We start from the raw sequence: 19,195 nt of genomic DNA, 5'->3' as shown, positions 1-19,195 counted from the left end.
ATACCAATTGATTCGTCTCATTATTCTGTGCATAAAAGTATTAAGGTAACATTACCGAAAACTTAATGTTTTACAAGATATTTTGTATTTTATGTCAAAATACTAGAACTTTCAAGCCTCATAATTCCAAAAGTTCTTAATGAAAAAATACTTTATTATAGTGTTTTGAAAAGCTCTCGAGATTAGCTACAAGAATATGCATTGAAAAATAGGGGTTTCCATTTAAGAAATTAAAAGTGTCGTTTACGTGAGCTTTAAACAACCATCCAAGGTCAAACCAATAGTACCATCTTATGTCCCCCTTGAAACCATACAACTTTTGTCTGAAACATTTTTGTATGTGGAGCTTAGTTTTTGAGATATTTTGCTGTCCAAGTTAAAATGGGACACCCTGTATAATTGGACGTTTATCTAGCGCACTTGCACAACAAAGACAAAAGTTTTTTTTTGCAAAAATAAGTCTGTTATCTTTATTTCTTCGTCTCTGCATGCATATCGGGGTGAACGAAAATCAATTCATGTACTATGTCCCACGAGAGAATTTGGGGGGCGTTTTCTTTTGATCTCCAAAACTCGATTCAATCTTGTTAGCCTAACGGTATATTAATCAATTTGAATGACGCTAAAAATTGTGTCATTCAAATTGCCAATGTACGGAAAATCCGTGGAATTCGATAGAGCTCGCCAGTGTTTTAAACGAAACGTAAAACAGCTGCTGCCGATACGCACTATTTGATCGTAACTAATTAACAATAAGAAAATTTATCGTTTGCGTAATCAACAAAACAAACAATCGTGAAACAGTTTTTACGTTTATCGCAATTCGCAGAAACAACAAGGCAATTTCCGGCAATTTCGTAAATTCCGCCGAGATATTTTCCAGAACAGCGGCCATTAAATTGATAGGAAGGAAACGGGAAAATGGAACGAGATATTTGCTTTGTTGGAATAAATCTGTGGGGCAGATTGGGTGAATCAGAATATGACGGAACAAAAAAAAAACAGGAAACCAGGAATCAAATAAAACGTTTGCACTTCTCCGTGCGAATTATTCGCGTAATGCGAGCTGTTTTCTCACTCGTACTTCAACGTATCTTCTTTTTGAAGATCATACGTTATAATTCACAGCATAGCATGAAATCATGCTATTACTAAGAAAGAAATGGTGCCAGCTCGGACGTTAATAAGGTTAACGCGTGTACGCCGGAAGCAATTAGGTCGTGGCATTACATGTGTAAGAAGTGATGAAAGAAGCTGATCTCACGTCCGACTAAGCCAATTAAGAATTTGCACCGATACTCATTTTATTCCGACCTAGTGACTTCGCATTCAGTAATAACAGAAGTACATGCTGATTTATTCATATGAATTTATATCAAATTTATTCTTATTTTCGTATCATATATATTACGTAAAACATTATTATCATATCACGTAAAAGAAATAACGAGCGTCAACCTTGCCATTTCAGAGCTCGCAGGGTGTCCATCTTGATTTATCGGGATGTCCACTGTCACATTATGGACATATACATACATATGAAAATAACGAATATTTAAAATAATCCCTGCCTCAAAATGAACGTAGTTGATCCATCATGCTCATACCAGCGCATTTGCTCATATCAGCCAATGCAAAGAAATTTTAAAACCTTTTTTTTCCACCGTTGCAAGCGACATATCGCAGTCGACCCAGATACGCGATGATGAAAAAAGTCAGACATACAACTCGATGGCGCGAATACCGACGGATTTGATAGATGCGAAAATGTCGCTGCGGTCAGAACGGCGTTAACGTTTCCATCAAAAAAAGCTTTCCGCTGGCGCTGCAACTCGGTGCATCACCGGAATTATTTTGGAATTACAACAACATTTATTCGCTGACGCCAAAGAAACTTTCCCTACGTCGGGGTTTTTTTGCGCACACGCACAACTTTAAATCTCTCTCCATTTTATTACTAGAGAAATTATTTGTCAATCGGTGTGCACAGGGTAAAACATACCGAATGACGTGAGATTATAAAATTACCTATAAAATGCGAGATATTATCTTAGTTTAGTTTATTAGGATTAATTTATTCGATATTATTATTTCCGATCCACCTGATCGGCGTGATTTTAAATCGCCAGGACCAAAGCCAGGTACTCCCCGGAACCTCACGGTGACGGAAATCAGCAACGGTTTCCTGATAACCTGGCAACCTCCTGTGGAAAAAGCCCATCTTATCCAATACTATACTATCAAGTACAAGACGGACGGACCTTGGAAAACGCTCAACAAGGGCCAAATACGACCCGAGGAGACCAGTTATTTAGGTGAGACACTATTGCCTTTCTCTCCCTCTCTCTCTCTCTCTCTCTTTCTCTCTCTCTCTGTCTCTCTCTTGTTGATCGCAGCGATTATTATGCATAAAGTTTCTTACGAGCATCGGACAGACGTTCAGCACCGAGTACGAGTAATTCCAAAACACACTCATAAACCAATATATTACTTATTGAACTGACTTTCGAGAGTACCGGCTTTCATGCAATTTCCCATTTAACGCGAACGCCCACAGTGAAGAACCTGGTCGGTGGTAGGACCTACTATTTCCAAGTGTTCGCCAACTCGGCCACGAATTACGGCGCGAGCGACCAGGTGAAGTTTCCCGTGCCGGCTCGTGTTAAGCACAAAGCGATCACCGCGGGCGTCGTGGGCGGCATCCTCTTCTTCCTCGTCGCCATCATCCTCAGCATATGCGCGGTGAAAATATGCAATAAACGGAAGAGACGAAAACAGGAGAAAGGTATGAAACGCCCCGTGGCGTTATCGACGTATCGTACACCGTTTTGCCCGCAATTCGCCTGGACCTGTGCTCCTGGTTGTGTCGTCTCTGTGTTAATTTTTCGCAATAGAGAGAACAACGTTCTCTCGGAGAGAAAGTCTCGCAAAACTAACGCCATATATAATGAAGTTATAATTAACTTTTGTTAAATAGTTTGGATTTTAATAGATATATAATTTTAATCTACTAGCTGCTAATTAACTGCTTTAATTCGCACACGTTACGTCCTTTCGGAACGGAACAGAGCAAGGTAAAGTAAGTTAATTTTTGCGAATATTGTGCGTTATTTCTCTTACTTGGTCCGTCCGGGGCCCACTTATTTTTTAACTTTTAACTAAAAACTCGTATCGATTGTGGCAGCCATTTGTATTCAGTGCCCAGGACTGGCCAAAGAGACGGCTACGATTTGGCAACGCAGGCGCCGGGCATGCACCTGTGAATCTGAACATTCATGTTTAACATAATTATGTAACATTGTAGAACTGCTTTCAGCGTATAATATGGTGGCCTGCCGGGTCACCGACGCCAGGAACGGCGCAGGGCAGGGGCCCCAGGGAACAGTGCCTTTGAAAAAGTGAGTGTCTACCATCCAAAACACTATTATCCCCTCAGGTCCCAAAGAATCTTGACTCTTAATACTTTGGAGCATTCCTAAAGGCTCTGATCATCACGACAAATACGAGACCGAAGAGGTCGCAGCTGCACTGGAAATCTGTTTCATCTGCTAATCAAAGTTCGAGATTCGCAAAAGTATAGAAAATTTAACCATTCAATAATCGCGACGAATATCTTCCAAATACAACCCAATATGTAATCAATAATTTCCCGACAACCAATAAATTAGATGAATTCTGACAACGCATTAAAGTGCTCTAAACGTCGGCTCTTCAGAGGCCGATAAAGAGACCTTTGAACGCTTGATTAAGATAAAACAGGTCATACAGGCATCGAAGATCGACAATTTTGTACCGTCGAAACGCGTCACGAAGTGCAGATGCGACTTCAAAGAAACATATATCATTTAGGTTTAGCCAGAACTAGCGATTAAGTCCATTCCACCCCCTCTTAACGAGCAATAGGCGATCGAAGCACCTCAAGCATTTACGAAACCTGTCACGAATAATCTTCTAGCCAACAGATATTCAAACATTCACCTCTAATATGATATATATAATTACGCATATACGTTTCTATATTTATATTACCCCGGATGTGTCAAAATTCATATATATATATACTTCGTATCGCTCCTACGTCAACGACTCTCTCTTTGCAGCCATGGCTTTAATGATAATCCCTCTTTCGCAATTTCACTTCTCAAATTAATAACAGCCGCTCGATTATTTTACGAGCTAATCGGAAGTAACGATGACATGCCGTTGTCGTACCAGCGACACGTTTACAAAGACATATATACGACCGCGAGAGACTTAGCGAGAGACGTACGGAGAGAAATCCATTCTCTCTCCTGCCGTCAGCTCGATCCACTTTGACAAAGGACAAGCGCTATCCCCCTGAAACGGAGGGGGATTAAGGAAACGAGGAACGACAGAAACCTCTTTTGATCTACTTGCGCCATACATAACACTATGAGCTTCTAGATGTGTATATATATATATATATATATCTCGTAGCAATTAAACCGGCAGACTAAACCGCAGCAGCAGAGGTATTTTGGACGAGGTTTGGAGAAACGATCTTTCGATAATCGATAAGTAATTTACGCAGACACTCCCACGCGCAACACGACGTGCGGTGCGTGCATGCGTGCACCGTGCACGCCAGGCATGAACAAAAGAATCGAGCTCGTTTACGTGCGATCTGGCGTTCCGAATCGAACCGAATACCTCGTAGCTCGAGTCAAATAGAACGCGGCGAATCGTTTGCAATGAATAATTGCGCGCGTGATAATCAATTCGTTTCCCGCATCTCCGAAACTCGGTTTTTTTTTAGCGATGCGGGAATACGAAAGGAATATACGGAAAGGAACGAGAGTTGCGCATAAGAAACGGCACAGATTTTTGAGAACAGCAATCTCTAATATATTTGTTCAGTTTGAAAAGCGCAAGACAAACTTATAGAAGAGTACTTAATGCAACAACTGCAATTATTTCATTATAAATTAAACTTTGAGAGAAAAATCTTGGTTTTTTTAATGCAATCGCGAAATATCGAGGACGGCTCGATTTGGATCGCCGTGATCGCGATTCGCGTGATCTGGAACGACATGCACATACAACACTGAGAAAGGAAGCTACGAATAAGAAACGAGAACGAAACATGCAGACGTGCGATCGTCGTCGCACGTCGCGTTTTTGACGCACCCCCGTAATATTTGGGGGAAAAAACAGAGAAGCCACGGCGTAGCGCGTGGGGCGTTCGGCTTATTAGTGATTTCACGCCAAGCGGACTGCACGTGTAGTAGCGGGTAAAACACAGTTGTGACTCTGTTATGATTTCCATCGCGGCATCCAAAAGTCCACAATACGACTGCAGTGATGCCTATTCTGGATCGTAACTCGCCATTGATTTCGCGACGCCACCTCTTTACCGTATACATATATACATACGCGTTTCGTTATTCGCTTCCGGTCGACCCCGCACCCGCGACGACTTTTAAAACAATTCATTCGACCCAGCCATCGTTCACTGTCATCGTTTCTATCAGCCGCATGCGTTGCCCTTTACTTGATTCTCTCGAGTGCAATTATTGTCGGTACTGTGTCCGTACCGAATCTCAAAATGCTCCTTGTGCATCTTATCGCGGTGCTTATCGTGAGGGTGCTAACAGAGATCCAATCTCCTTTATCCCGTTCCTTCGTGTATTATCCTTACACGCACAGGCAACGCTCACGCTTCCACAATACGAAACATCGATCCATCGATCGAACGTACCAGAGACCAACTACGATCGCACGATATCTAATACAGATTTTTTCGTAGGTTCGAAGCCGATTGCGAAGACGTTCCGAATTGAACCGCATATACGTGTAATTATGAGTTAAAATGAATTTTCGCAGTCATAACGCTGTATTCTCGACTATTACATCGTCTAATTTGCGACCAAGCATGCGCTTTTGTAATTGACATGTACGAATATCGATCGTCATCCTTTTTCACTGCGCAAACAGCGGACTAGCTCTCTCATATCATTTTGTCGTAAATATAGAATTTCAGTGTGGGGGGATACTGCTACCATAATTTAGACTTAATACTTGCGCCTTGCGTGTACCTGTTCTATTATTTCCAATCCTTAGAATAACCCTTGAAAGTATCTAATTCATGCCGCCGTATCATGTATCATCCGTCGTCACCCTCATGATAAGTCGAAACGTAACGTCGCGCAAATTTTCACTGAAAGCGCGGTCGCGGTTTGTTGAGAGTTATACCGAGAGAGATCGATATTGCACGTTTATATACCTACACGTATATATATATCCAGAACGGGCTGGACGGTTCAGCCACTGCCAAGAGTCTTTTTCTCCGAGGCCCGCATTCGTGGTCATATGTCTGGGCTGTATGCCGAGTAGAAGCAACGATTGCAATTCCCTAATGCTTCAACAATGTCGGACACGGAGAGCGCATTAATTTCCTCGGGGACCACGACAGCTTCGTTTTGACGAAGTCGCGAAAAAACTTAACGAAGTTAAAGTTTAAGGATCGACTTTAACGTAATTTTCTTCCGTACGTGTCTTCTTCTGACGATTGCAGTCGGTGCGCTCGTCGACTCGGCAGCTCGAAATAACGACTACGAATACAGGCCTGAAATGATGCTCGGTGCTAAGCACCATCGCGATCAGAGCAAGGATCAGAAGAGAGCCGCGACGCGAGCTAGAGAATAGCGTCAAGGGTCGGGAGACTTTGGAGAGGAAGGGCGCAGGGTGCTAGTTCGCGAACATGTTATCGGCCAAAAGGCGGGAAAGAAAGGAATTGAAAAGAAAAGCGCCGGCAGATAGTAGAGTCAATCGATCGTAGTCAACGAAGGGATTTTCCCCGGCTACCTTTCTCTCTATCTCTACCACTGTCTTTTATTTCTTTCGTATTTTCCTTAGCGTCTCCGACCCTAAGCCAATTCTCGCGCAAAACGGCAACCGCGAGGAGGCCGACAGGCAAGTCAAGATAGCCGTTGCGACAAAAAGAGAAAAAAAAAACAAAAAAAGAAAAAAGGAAAAGACAAGACGATAAGAAATCGTGGGCGTCTCTTGTCCTCCTCTCTCTCTGTGTTTTCTGTAGGTCGACAAATCTAAACGCGTGCGGCGAGTCAGTCTCGACGCTGACCCGTTGCAGCCCGTTGAATCCGCAACTACCACCACCACCACAACCTCTTCATCAATCACCACTTCCTACGCAAGTAACCACCCCCGCCACTGCCACCTCGGAGCCGGTCCACGAGCAGGCCCCCCCGAACCGTGATCGTGACCATCACGCACTCCACCTCGATAATCGAGATTACGAGAGCGTGTTTATCATAGAGAGGCGGAACAGTAAGCCTAACCTCCGCTAGCCACACAGAAAAAAACCAAGTACTACCACTACTACTATTACTACTACTACTGCTACTACTACCACTACCTATTACTGCTACTACTACCGCTACTACCGCTACTACTATTACCACCACTTACTACGTACCCGAGAACCACGGTTGCTCCCGAGAACCATGAAAATAATGCCTCCCGCCGACGGTATACGTATATGTGTTTGTGTGTGTATAAACACGTTGTACCGAGCGGTCCGTCGATCGATCGAACGAACTGTCAGATCGATCGATTTCATTCTCCGTCAGTCGTCGATCCTCCTCGGTCGATCGAGCGAGCGAAACGCCAATTTGCCCGGTGGGACACACATGCCCGTTACTACTACTATTACTAGTACTACCGCTACTACTACCACTCTACTGCTACTACTACCTACTACTATGCGAGACTACAGCTCTGCAATGTTACCTGCTAGGACCTACTAATCTACTCTACCACCTACTACTATCTACTACTACTACTTAGGATGATTGTCATGACTGTAGATGAGATCTGCAATACAGGCAAAACAGCTAGGAGTTCACGCTAGTAACATCCAGTCAGTACCCTAATACCTTCGTTCGGCGGCCTTAGGGAGTACATAGATAAGATCGAGGCAAGGCGGTAGATTTCTTTCTTTCTTTTTTTTTTTTTTTTAATTCTTTTCTGCCGATCTGTGAAAGAATTTTTACGATTTTCTCGACGTATTATTCTGCATTATATTCACTGTCGTCAGTATATCGATCAATCGTTGCTTCTTTTATGTACTATTTCGAAGACGAACCGGGAGTAACCCCCCCAGCGCAGTGTCCGCCTCTCTTCCATTCTATCACGCTTTACTCATTTCATTGCTCTTTTATTGCGTGTACGTATTTCTTCGTTCCACATAGGATTCATTGTCACGCGCGCTTATTAAAGAACCATAAACTGTTATTACCTCCTACTTTGACTCAATCTATTCTCCTCGTTCATTCTTCACATTATTGCTTCTCTGTGAAAATCACCATTATGATACTTATTTCCTTTGCGAAATTACAAAGTGTTTAATATCATGTCTTTATTATCTTTGTACTGTTTAATTTCCTCTTTCGTCATTAACTAACTAATTTGCGAGAGGTGCATTATCTATTTGATCAGTCTTCACTCTCTCGAAAACAATTTTATAAGAGAGATTACGCGGTAATCATTTTAAATAGTTTTTAATATCTTTTAAATGAAAGACGATTATATTTTATTGCTTTCAAATTTTGGCTTTCAGATAGATCGCGCCTATTGAATAATTCAGAAACTTTATTGTGTTTTCTTCAGAGATTTTTAAACTTTTGTATCTCATATTATAAGCTTCACTATCTTTTTATCGCTAGTGTGTTCTTTGTCGCGTTTGTACTCGCTATTTTGCAATTCTTCATATTCAGTTTCGATTTATATTTTTCTATTAACGTTAAACTACCATTTGTATATTTCTTTTGCTTTTACAGCGCTCAACATGATTGCAATACTTTTCAAAGTATGTCACAAAAGTTTCTCATTTTTCTAAATATCTTCACATATTTACACATTTTATAATTGTTACTATCTTCCAGATTATTATTACAAATATGACACTAAGAGGTATATTATCCTGTTAATGCGTTCATTCGCTATCACAAATCACTATATCGCTTGACTTTAAAACTTTCCACCATGACGACGCTTTCATTTATCACTTATCTACTCAATTAATTGTTAATTGGCAGATAAATTTGCGGCGACTCGATGTGTTACGCATTTGATGAATATTATTTCAATTCATCTATCCGTCGTTTCTTCCGAAATTGTTTCCACGGAGATTTGTTTCGTACTTCACTAAAATAACCATCGAGTTTCCTTATGACAGTTATTTTTCTTAACTTTCATTCACCGCGCAATGAACATTTCTCTTTCTTAGATGCATTATTTTTAGCATCTATTAAAATTTACTTCATAAACAGGTAGCAGGAAGTTACTGGTATATTTTCATAGCTTGTCGCATAAATATGCACGTTTAAATTTATTCGTTTAGATAGAATTTATTACCAATAATTGATCTAATTACAAAGATTATCCAGTAGCTTGCTGTACATTTCTAGACCATTAAAATCCGGTTTGGTGCATGTTGTTTAATGATCACATAACGTTTATAATATCTTTCTAATTAAAGATAAGTCATATTAATAACATCTGAAGAATTCGAAGCACATTTTAGCCAATGCCGGGCTTACCATACCGCTTCACATTATCTAATCACGTCTTAGCTCGTCACATCACGGTATTAGTTCACAACATTAGTCCTTACAAGATGCTATTCTCGCAATATTATCCAATAAGATTCTCTGTCCATACATAGTCCACACAGATCGCATGTGACACGAGTATCGCCTCATATTTCGTCATAGATGCAAAAAGCAATATTCGTATACATCCGATAATAGCCGGCCGATGAATTGGTCGTTATATCGAAGAAACGTTTGTCAGAGGAATCGAATAAAACTTCGATTTGCGCGACCTCAAGTTTTCAACGGCGTACATATGGCACGTACGGGCTGCAACGATTATTGCGGCGCGCACGGGCCACGGCGGAGCTCTAATTCAAGCTTCTTGTGTTATTTGATTGTTTCCAGTTTGTCGATTCTAGATGACCAATAAACAGACAGACACGCTCTCTCACGCTTACACGCGAACACGCGGCAATAAGCAAGGCGGAGATAGGTAAGCCGCGCTCGTTGCGGCCGCGCGAAAACTTGTATATCCACATATATACTCATACCCGCTGTTGTCGACTGTCCACCTGTTAGTCGTTCACGACGCCACGTTGCATTATCCCATTCGGCCCGTTGAAAGTCGACATACACACTTAGACCCCGTTAGACCCTCCCGTCCTTAAATCCAATCTGCAATTGATTTCAACGACAGTCTCCGCACTTTTATAATTTACTCGACTGTGCCACAATCTTCTACTTCTCTTTCACAGGATCGAGTGTTTCCAGGAAAACGAAAATTATGTAATACACATATAATGTATAAAAATTCACTCGGATTATTTAATCGAACCTCGCGACGTGCTTACGTTTACAAAAATTACCTTGCCGACCACGTAGATGACAGTTTGTCCATCGCGTTGCCATTATTTGCGATTTCCTTACTGCGAAACACTCGGTTGATTCATATACTTGTGCCTCATTTTTCTACATGTTTCGCTGTGTCTTTGTTATCTCTTGTGATACTTTTTCTAAACGAGGAAACAGTATACCCTTCCATACGCCTTTCTACTTTCGCGTTGAATCCGATATTAATTGAATGTAACGACGGTGAAACGCGTCTCCACCGACACCCATAAGACACTATTTATCTATTTGCTCCCTAACACCACCGCCTAGAAAGTAACGTTCGGTTATTTAGCGTTATATTTCTTATCATTATCGCCACGACATATTGTGTTTTGTGAATGTAATCGTTGTGTTACAACATTCTCTCTCCCCCATCTTTCCTTGCTGCCGGACCCGAAGGAGGAGAAAAGGTGACGAGTTTCTCGGAGCACCTAAATCCACAATTGCTATTCACTGATCAAAGTCAAAAGAAAGTGCAAAAGATTCGCGCAAAACAATATCTATGAGAATGGAACAAAATTTTGCTAGCAAAAAGAAAACAAAAAATATACATACACATGAGAGAAATATAAGATTCGTTTTGTAAAAGTTAAAGAAAGAAAAGAAAAAGATCCACTCACTGCCGAGGCCTACCCATCCGCAACCCACGTCACGCCCGATCACTCGTGCACCGGAATGTGCATGCGCATGCCTTCCCTGCCTGCATCCGTTATTCATTATTATACGTACGAGTAATTGATTATTGATAATTATCTTGCCCATATTTAACTTGAACATTGGCATTTACGTTACGTTTGTTCTAGTACTTTATTTAACTTTCGTTCGTTAACATTGCCGTGTCTTTTGCCGTTCGTGTTGCACGTACTTGCCGTATCCGAGCGGCCGATGGACCACGTCGGAGGAAGAAGCGGGATAATCTCAGAAGCGTTTGTTTCCATAAACGATTTCATTAAACGAGGATGCTTCCGCGGAAGCGATATGAGTAAATTCGCGTTTATGCGGTCGATGAGTACCGAAATTTTTTCCCAAATATCAAATCAAAAAACGAAAAGTGAAAAACTATTCTACTAAAAAAATAGCTTTTAGCAATAACGTCACATCCAGCAATCACCAACGTATGCCTTTTTGTTTTTATATTATTTAACGCACGCTTAAATTCGCGACATAACGAGAACTGTACGTTTATTTCGGAAAAGTTTTGGTACTACGCAAAACGGGTGATATGGATCCCGCGTGGATCCTACGCCAAGATCATCCTCCGACGATGTCGATCGAGCCGTGCCTATCAATCGCCACCGCCGCGATCGCTCTAACGCTCCTTCTGTCCTATAGACCTAGAAAAAGCCGAGTACCAGGTTTAAGCCTCCTGAAGGAGATCCTGAGCCCGGATACCCCGGACTCGTGCCGCTGTCGTCCGCTGGGCAAGATCTCCCGCGCGGCCGACGGCCGCTTCGTCGTGGCGGACTCGGTTCTCAGCTCGGCCAACAACAGCATCCTGGACGTCTCCAGCAGCGACGACGGTGGTTTCCTGCCGAAGCAGCGGCTCAAGTCGTCGTGGCGACGCCCGCTGGTCGGCACCAGCCAGCTCAGCCTGAGATCCGACGGCAGCGGCGTGTCCATAGGTCCCCTGCCAGCGAGCTGTCACCACGGCATTGTAAACCCTTTGGCGAGGATACCGCCCGCGAACGTTTGCACGATCACGTCACCCAGATTCCTGGCCAGTTCGCCGAGCGGGGCACAGGTCCCCTGGACACCTTTGTACTTCAGCGATCTCAGCTCCGTCAAGCAACCATCCTCCGGCGAACGTTCCTTCCCGACGCCACCCGGCTACCTCCAGCTTCGCAGCGTGCACCAGCGATACAGCCAGGAGTTACCGTCTCTAAAAGCGATCCACGCCGAGTCGAGGCGGTTCGTGCCGGTCCAGCCGTTGGCGACGTCCTCGCCGCCGCAACCGGCCGGTCGACCCAGGGCGCGGTTGCCGCCGAGACACGCCAGGCACGCGAGATCGGCACCGGAGCTCGCTGCCTCGCCCGACCTGGAGACCTCGCCCGAGAGCAGATCGAGCAGCTCGGGTTTCGGCAGCAAGAACACCTCGCAGCAGAACCAGAGCTCGAGAAGCGGTAGCACAGTCGCTGAATGGAGGCCGCCGCCTTACAGACCACCCCCGCCGCCGTTGGTGGGCCGCTGGCTCGAGCTTCAGGATCAGGTCAAGATTGGGCACACGCACATACAGAACGCCGTGGACGCCGGCAGCGTCGACGGCCACTACGAGTTCGATCCGGTGTCGTGCACGCCGACCCCCACGTCGGCCTCGACGCCTACGCGGGAGGAGAGACCACCGATGCATCAGATCCACACAATTCACGTTCCCCACATCCATCAAGTGCACACGGTACATCAGCAAGCGCCGAGGTACACCAGAGAGAACATAGAGGCTCGGGTACAAGCGATGAAGGCGGAATTCCATCAGTTCCGGCAGAGACAGGCGAGAAGACGACAGAGCGCGCATTTGGAAAGCGCGTGTTGAAGAATTGAACAACTCGAAGGCGATCCGAACGATCGATTCAATTTCATTGGGGCTGCTGGGAGTTGAAACGATTGGGATGGTTGCCGAGTTAAATACATAACGTGCGAGACAAAAGTAAATTCTTAAAAGAAGAGCTAAGAGAAGGAAGCTAGATATCGCTCGCGATTAGATTTTGGTACTGGCTTTTGACTACCGTAGAAGATCGCGCGTTTCAGCACGGCGACGATAAAAAATGTGATCATCACCGAAGACCAACCACCGCAAGCACAACGAGGATCATCATCACACGTGATTCCGCATTTAGAGGAAGTTTAAGTCAATTCTAGTAGCTGGACATCCATCTACAAAAGAAGGCTGTTATAAGCATCAGCTCAGGATACATAAGTTTCGCACGACCACGAGACGGGAGCGACGTAGTAGAACCGTACGTTAAGACGATAATCTTTCGGAGTTTCGCCCGTTTTACCGATTATAAGAGGACCGTTTGAGTATCTTACGGGGGAAAACAATCTCGATATCATTTACTCGGGGGGGGGGGGGGGGGGACTAAATCCAGCGACGTCGATCGCGCTGGGACGAGATAATAGAAAAACGAAGTGCGTTAAACGAAAAATGTTCGAATCCGATTATTATTGGTCATATCCCGCGTACACCAACCACGCCTATGTCCGGTTTAGAGGACCGTGATTTTTAACGTTACTATATATAATAATGTAGAGGAACATACGGAAGAATTCACGGGGGGACGAATAGGGGGAGGACGCTTTTTTTTAAACTCAGTGAAACTGTCCTTTAGAGCTAGGAAGTGCGCAGAAGAGAAAGAAACACTCCCGATTGGCTCAAGGGGATGTCATACGTAGCGGGATTCTCCCCGTTATTATCGCGATCGGGGACGAAAGATGACGAGAAGGAGGGACAGGAAAGCGGGATAGTTACGTCGGCATGATACTCCAAAGAAACTGTACCACTGTACATGCTCCGCGTATACCTTTTAAATATAAGATTAAATTTAATCGTACGCTGTAAGTAATAATTAAAAACGAAAGAAAAACAAAAAAAGTAAGATAATCGAAGAATTACCACACACTCACATATGGACACGTACACACACACACATATACATCATGTACAGACACGTACATACACACACACACAAAGTAATTATATCGATGAGCAATGGACTCGAAACGTGATATTAGGCCGAAGCTTGCCTCGAGATTGCTTAAGGACTCACTCGTACTGCACTGCCTGTTTAGGGTTTCGCTAGCGACCCAACATATTATCGGCACAATAATTTTTCTTAAGCAACGTAAAAAAAAAACGAGAATAAGAATAACGTTCTTCGAATCTACGCGCGTTCGGCCAATGTAGCGCGGCGATTGTGTGTGCGTGTTCACCACGTGTGTCAGCCCGTGTGTGGGGTGACACGCTGGCTTTACCGCCTATCGGCACACCGGAGTTCACCGGTCGTCCTTCTCGAATTAGATTAGCGACGCGCGAGCACGCGTATCGACGATAAACGACGTCGACCGGACTCTTAAAAAAAAAACAAAGAACAATGAAAATCATTAGGAAAAAAAATCTTTCAACTGCCAATGAAAAGGGGGTCCGACGGTGCGTTCGATTCATTTCGTACGAAGCGTCGATTAAATAAGTAACACTAGAGCAATTAAGTGGAGAAAGACGACCGATAGAGACGCATGGTCATCATCGCCGGAAGGCAAGGTGCGCGCGCGCACACACGCGCCAATCAAGCCGAAGTTCGTGTGTAATTAGAGAGACGAAGGAGTTTTAAAACACGAAAGCGTACACGTCACACCTACATACATATATATACACACACACACACGACGGACACGATTAAATACAAACACGCTCATAAGCGACAGAAACGAAACACACAGACGCGCACATAATACGAGAAAGAGAGAGAGAGAGAGAAGCGTTCTTCGAGACCCACCTAATTCTCACCAAACGCATCGGATCATCTTGAATCACGTGAGATCGGGGGCCGGCGATCGCCGATCGCGAGGCGGGGGGGTTCTCGGGCGAATCTACGGGCTAATCAGTGTTGAGCTGCGCGACCTAACGCGAGAACGTGTGTCCCTTGGCGAGGGGGTAACCCGGCGGCGCGCTCGTTCCTCTTACCCTTTTTTTCTAATTTTCTCTACACGTGCGACCGCGAAGACACCTCCCCCGCACGTGGAATCGGCCCGGCCCGCGACTCCCGGCGTTTTACTTTCTTTATAGTACAAACACTTATTTATATATACGTACATATTATACATATTTATTATAAATATTAGCAAGGGCCCTACTCACGATTCAACTATACTTCGACGAACCGTAGACGGCGAGAGGAAGAGGAAGAAGATGAGTAAGAAGGGAGCGGCGTGGACGCCATCGAAGCGCTCTATACAATTTTCGTTAAGATGTGCATGCGTGCGTGCGTAACGAAGCCGAATCCAGACTAGGCGAAACGAGCGCGAACAAACGCGAATGAACAGCTTGCTTCAATCAGCGCGAGTGTTAATATTCGCGATACCGTTCGCACTTATCGAACTTGTTCATTCGCGTTTGATATCACGCTCGGCTTGAATCCGGCTTGACGTGCGAGAAAAGATGAACGTGCGAGAATAACGTGTGGTCGAGTGAATGGAGTGCGAACGAATATACATAGATTAAAAAGCTAGATCCAGATCGAGCAAAAGCGAGTGCGAACAAACGCGAGTGAATAACTTGTTTCGGTGATTGCGAATATCAGGGAGCACATGGCGGCGCCGTGTTCGCACTCATAGAAGGAAGTCCGTTTATTCTTTCGTGTTTGTTCGCGCGCTCGTTTGCTCGGTGTGTTTCCGGTTTTGACACGTGAGCAAATGCGGTTGTTAAAAAAAAAAAAAAAAACAGAACATAATGTAACATACACGATCACGCAGAGATAAAAGAATAAGAAAAAAGAAATACGATAAAAGTTAAGAAATAACGGAGGTGACACGAAAGAGTACCAATATTCTAAAGTAATTCTAATGGTTGAATTAATAATTTGATAATTAATTGATATTGTAAATCGTAAACGACGTAGCGTGTAGCGTATTAATCAACGAGAGCGACGAACGCGGCGAGTATTCATTAATTATTATATCCGCGCGGGAGTATTACGACGTGAGATATATACATACGCGGAAGGACGGGGGAGGAGGTGCTGAAGGACTCACGCCGGCAGAGAATGGTACCAATTTTTATCGTCAATCGCGTAAAATCGTTAATATGTTACTAGCGATAAAACGTATATCGGATGCATGAGATGTGTGTAATATTGGGGATGAGAATAGATCTCTCCGTCGAGTCAACGTTCACCGTTAGACGTTGGGGAAAACGTTTTTGATAACGCGATGATAATACACGCTTCGTAATCGTACATTATAGACACCCTCTCCCCCTTCTGGATGGATGCAGCAAAAGGAAGAATCATGTAAGCGAGAGAAGGCGATCCAACCAACGGACTTGTAGATGTATAAGTAACGTGTAGATATATCATAGTTAGATACACACAACGATCTCAAGAGGTCATACAGTGTGAACGATCGCGATAATGTACGAGAATGAGAGAGAGAAAGAAAGAAAGAGAGAGAAAGAGAGAAAGAAAGTATAAGAGAGAATGAAAGGAAGAGTATGTGAGAGAAGAGAACGAAGAAATGGGAAGTAAATAAAAGTAGTGAGTAACCAAAAGAGAAAATCTCGAATGATCCTTCGCGTTATCTTTGAGTCTATCACGCAGCGTGGAAGGCTCATACGATAAAACGAATATGTTCGAAACACGTATTCGAAATACGAGGGAGATGTAGGGAAATTGTAAGATTGTGAGAGAAAGCACTGTATGGTTGTGAGAGAAAGAGAAAGAGAAAAAGAGAAAGAAAGAGAGAGAGAGAGAGAGAGAGAGAGAGAGAGAGAGAGAGAGAGAGAGAGAGAGAGAGAGAGAGAGAGAGAGAGAGAGAAGAAAAGAAAAATAAAAGAGAAATGACGATTTCGCTTGAAACGGCATATTTATGGATAATATGGTTGAATCGTGAATCTGTTTGTAAAACTTTATCACCGGTCACGACGGTTTCGTTCGTCCTGTGTTCCTTCTTCGCGACTCGTGTGGATGATTTACGTTTGTCATCGTCATCGCGCACCTTTTGCGTTCGCGATATTCGTCGTTGTATCCTTCTCCGCGTTGTCGCACACGCGTGTAACTCGCGCGAGGCCGCGAGCGACCGCCGTGATTCGTGGATTAATTAATTAATTAAGCGTTTCGTTCGTTATGTACCTGAAAGCCAGTCGCGGTATCTCGGCTCATCGCCCGAGATCGCTCGAGCGAAATTCTCGGTGAGCCCTCGAAGCAGGACGTTCGCGATTTTGGAGAGTCGGCGATTTTTCGCGCATCGCGGACCACGTGTGCAACTTAACATTCGTCATGCGGCGTACGCTTATTTCGCTTAATGAGTTCATGTACAAACTGTAGATAGCCATAAATATATTTCGTAAATACATAAATCGCGAAAGTTGTAGCTATACTATTTATAGCTATTATGTCATATATACGAGAGGCGAACGCGCGATGGCGATAACCCGTAATATTGCATTAGATAATCGCGAAAGAAATTTACAATAGCTCGCGATCTCATCGTTAAATCAGCTCGTGTTAAATTGCGAACGCATTCCGAATGCATTTCCCACGAAACTTTGAAAATATTCTCGACGTATCTGCAACGATAAGTATTCGAGTCTTCGGCATATTTTTTTGAATTGCAAAGAGGCACAACGGCGACGATGCTGCTTCGAGGTTGTAGTTTTCGCGCGTGAGAGATGATAATTTGACGTGAAATTACATGCTAGTGTCATAATATTCGCGATACCACACGGTTGGATGATATCGCAACCTTCGGTCGCGTGTAAGACACGTGCGAGTCGAATTCAATGGCTCTCGGGTACTACGTTCTGCTTGGATCTGCGACCATCCATTACGCGCCTCGGCTTATTTCAGATCTTGTATAATATATGATATTTTCTTGCAATATAACGAATATCGAGAACGTTTCCCTTTCGCAATCGAATAGCAGATCTATGCGCTCTCGTGAAACTTGGTGAAAAGATCGTCGCGGCTCCAAGCACGGCTCTCATCTTCAAGTGCTCTCTCGCGTCATCATGCACACCGCGGCAACAAATTGCTGTGTTGCAACGATATTTGTTGCGCCGAAATTGAATTCGAGGAAAAAAAAACGAGATAGAGCAGAGATTTTTTTCTTTCCTTTTCATTATTCTCTCATTCTACTGTTAATTTGTTTCTTGTTGACTCATCAGAATGTACCTTCACACACACGTAATCGTTAAACCTTCTCACCGCCCGACATCGAATCGCTTCTATACACGCATGTAACGTTCTTCTGTACCGTCTGTATCTTCACTTCCGCTTATTCTCGACTGTATCCGCCGTCGGGCTTGTACACGGTACGTTGAACTGTTTCGTTGTCACTTTCGCGAATGCTCGTTGTTCACCTCCATTATCCAAGTTTGATTGATTGATCTATGCTTTCTCGCGAACCCCCCACGAGAACTCCAAGACGTACTAACTTAGGACAAATTGTAGACAATTTATTATTAAATAAAATGAAAAATAAATCGACATTTGAAACGAAATGGGCAACGTTCCCAGGACATTTGTATTGTATTGATTTGTCATTAAACACGTGTGCGATGAATTTCGATGCGGCGCAGTCACGACCTTTGTAGAATATGAAATGCTGCTGGATCACAGGTATGTATAAAAAAGACGATTTATTGATAAATGAGTAAATATTAATAATAATTATTGTAATTGTAACATTATAGCCCACACGGAGCAAAACATCCATTAGACATCCATCATGGAGATTCAAAACCTCTAATGGACGTCCATGTAACATCCACAGAACTTCCACTAATACTCGAAATGTCCGCTTGTAGTACCTCCATTAGATCTCCATTAGAAGTAATGATGAATGTTCCACGGAGGTAACATGGACATATGGGTGTTTCTACGTAAATAGCGTTTTTTACTGTCCAAGCTTGTTATATGTTCATGATTGAGAGGAGGGTAAGCAAGCGTTGTGAAAGTTCACTACTGCATCGTATTTGAAGTATCGCACAATAATCTGTTAATTGGGGAGTGGCTTATCCAATG

At 43.6% G+C, this 19,195-nt stretch overlaps 1 protein-coding gene and 1 long non-coding RNA gene across 11 annotated transcripts in view; one reads left to right on the top strand and one right to left on the bottom strand.

Annotated features, from left to right (window-relative positions):
* The window catches only part of LOC139772932 (protein turtle), a 270,010-nt gene extending 251,320 nt beyond the window's left edge, over nt 1-18,690 (top strand). For 9 of the 10 annotated variants that reach the window (XM_071706991.1, XM_071706989.1, XM_071706995.1 and 6 more), the window contains 4 exons: nt 2,130-2,315; nt 2,558-2,785; nt 3,305-3,398; nt 11,799-18,690. In XM_071706991.1, the coding sequence (XP_071563092.1) occupies nt 2,130-2,315; nt 2,558-2,785; nt 3,305-3,398; nt 11,799-12,993 (1,703 nt within the window). In that variant the 3' untranslated portion in view covers nt 12,994-18,690. The remainder of the gene's footprint in view (nt 1-2,129; nt 2,316-2,557; nt 2,786-3,304; nt 3,399-11,798) is intronic. The other variant, XM_071706996.1, reaches the window with a different exon arrangement.
* The window catches only part of LOC139772942 (uncharacterized), a 77,381-nt gene that overhangs the window by 8,047 nt on the left and 50,139 nt on the right, over nt 1-19,195 (bottom strand). The gene's annotated exons all lie outside the window — the stretch shown is intronic.

The sequence above is a fragment of the Temnothorax nylanderi genome, unplaced genomic scaffold (genome assembly GCF_030848795.1).
Source record: "Temnothorax nylanderi isolate EJ_2023f unplaced genomic scaffold, tnyl_v1.0 TNYL_tig0055_pilon, whole genome shotgun sequence".
In the NCBI taxonomy this organism is placed as follows: domain Eukaryota; kingdom Metazoa; phylum Arthropoda; class Insecta; order Hymenoptera; family Formicidae; genus Temnothorax; species Temnothorax nylanderi.
The sequence above is the reverse complement of the archived record's forward strand: the minus strand, read 5'-3'. Positions and strand labels throughout refer to the sequence as shown.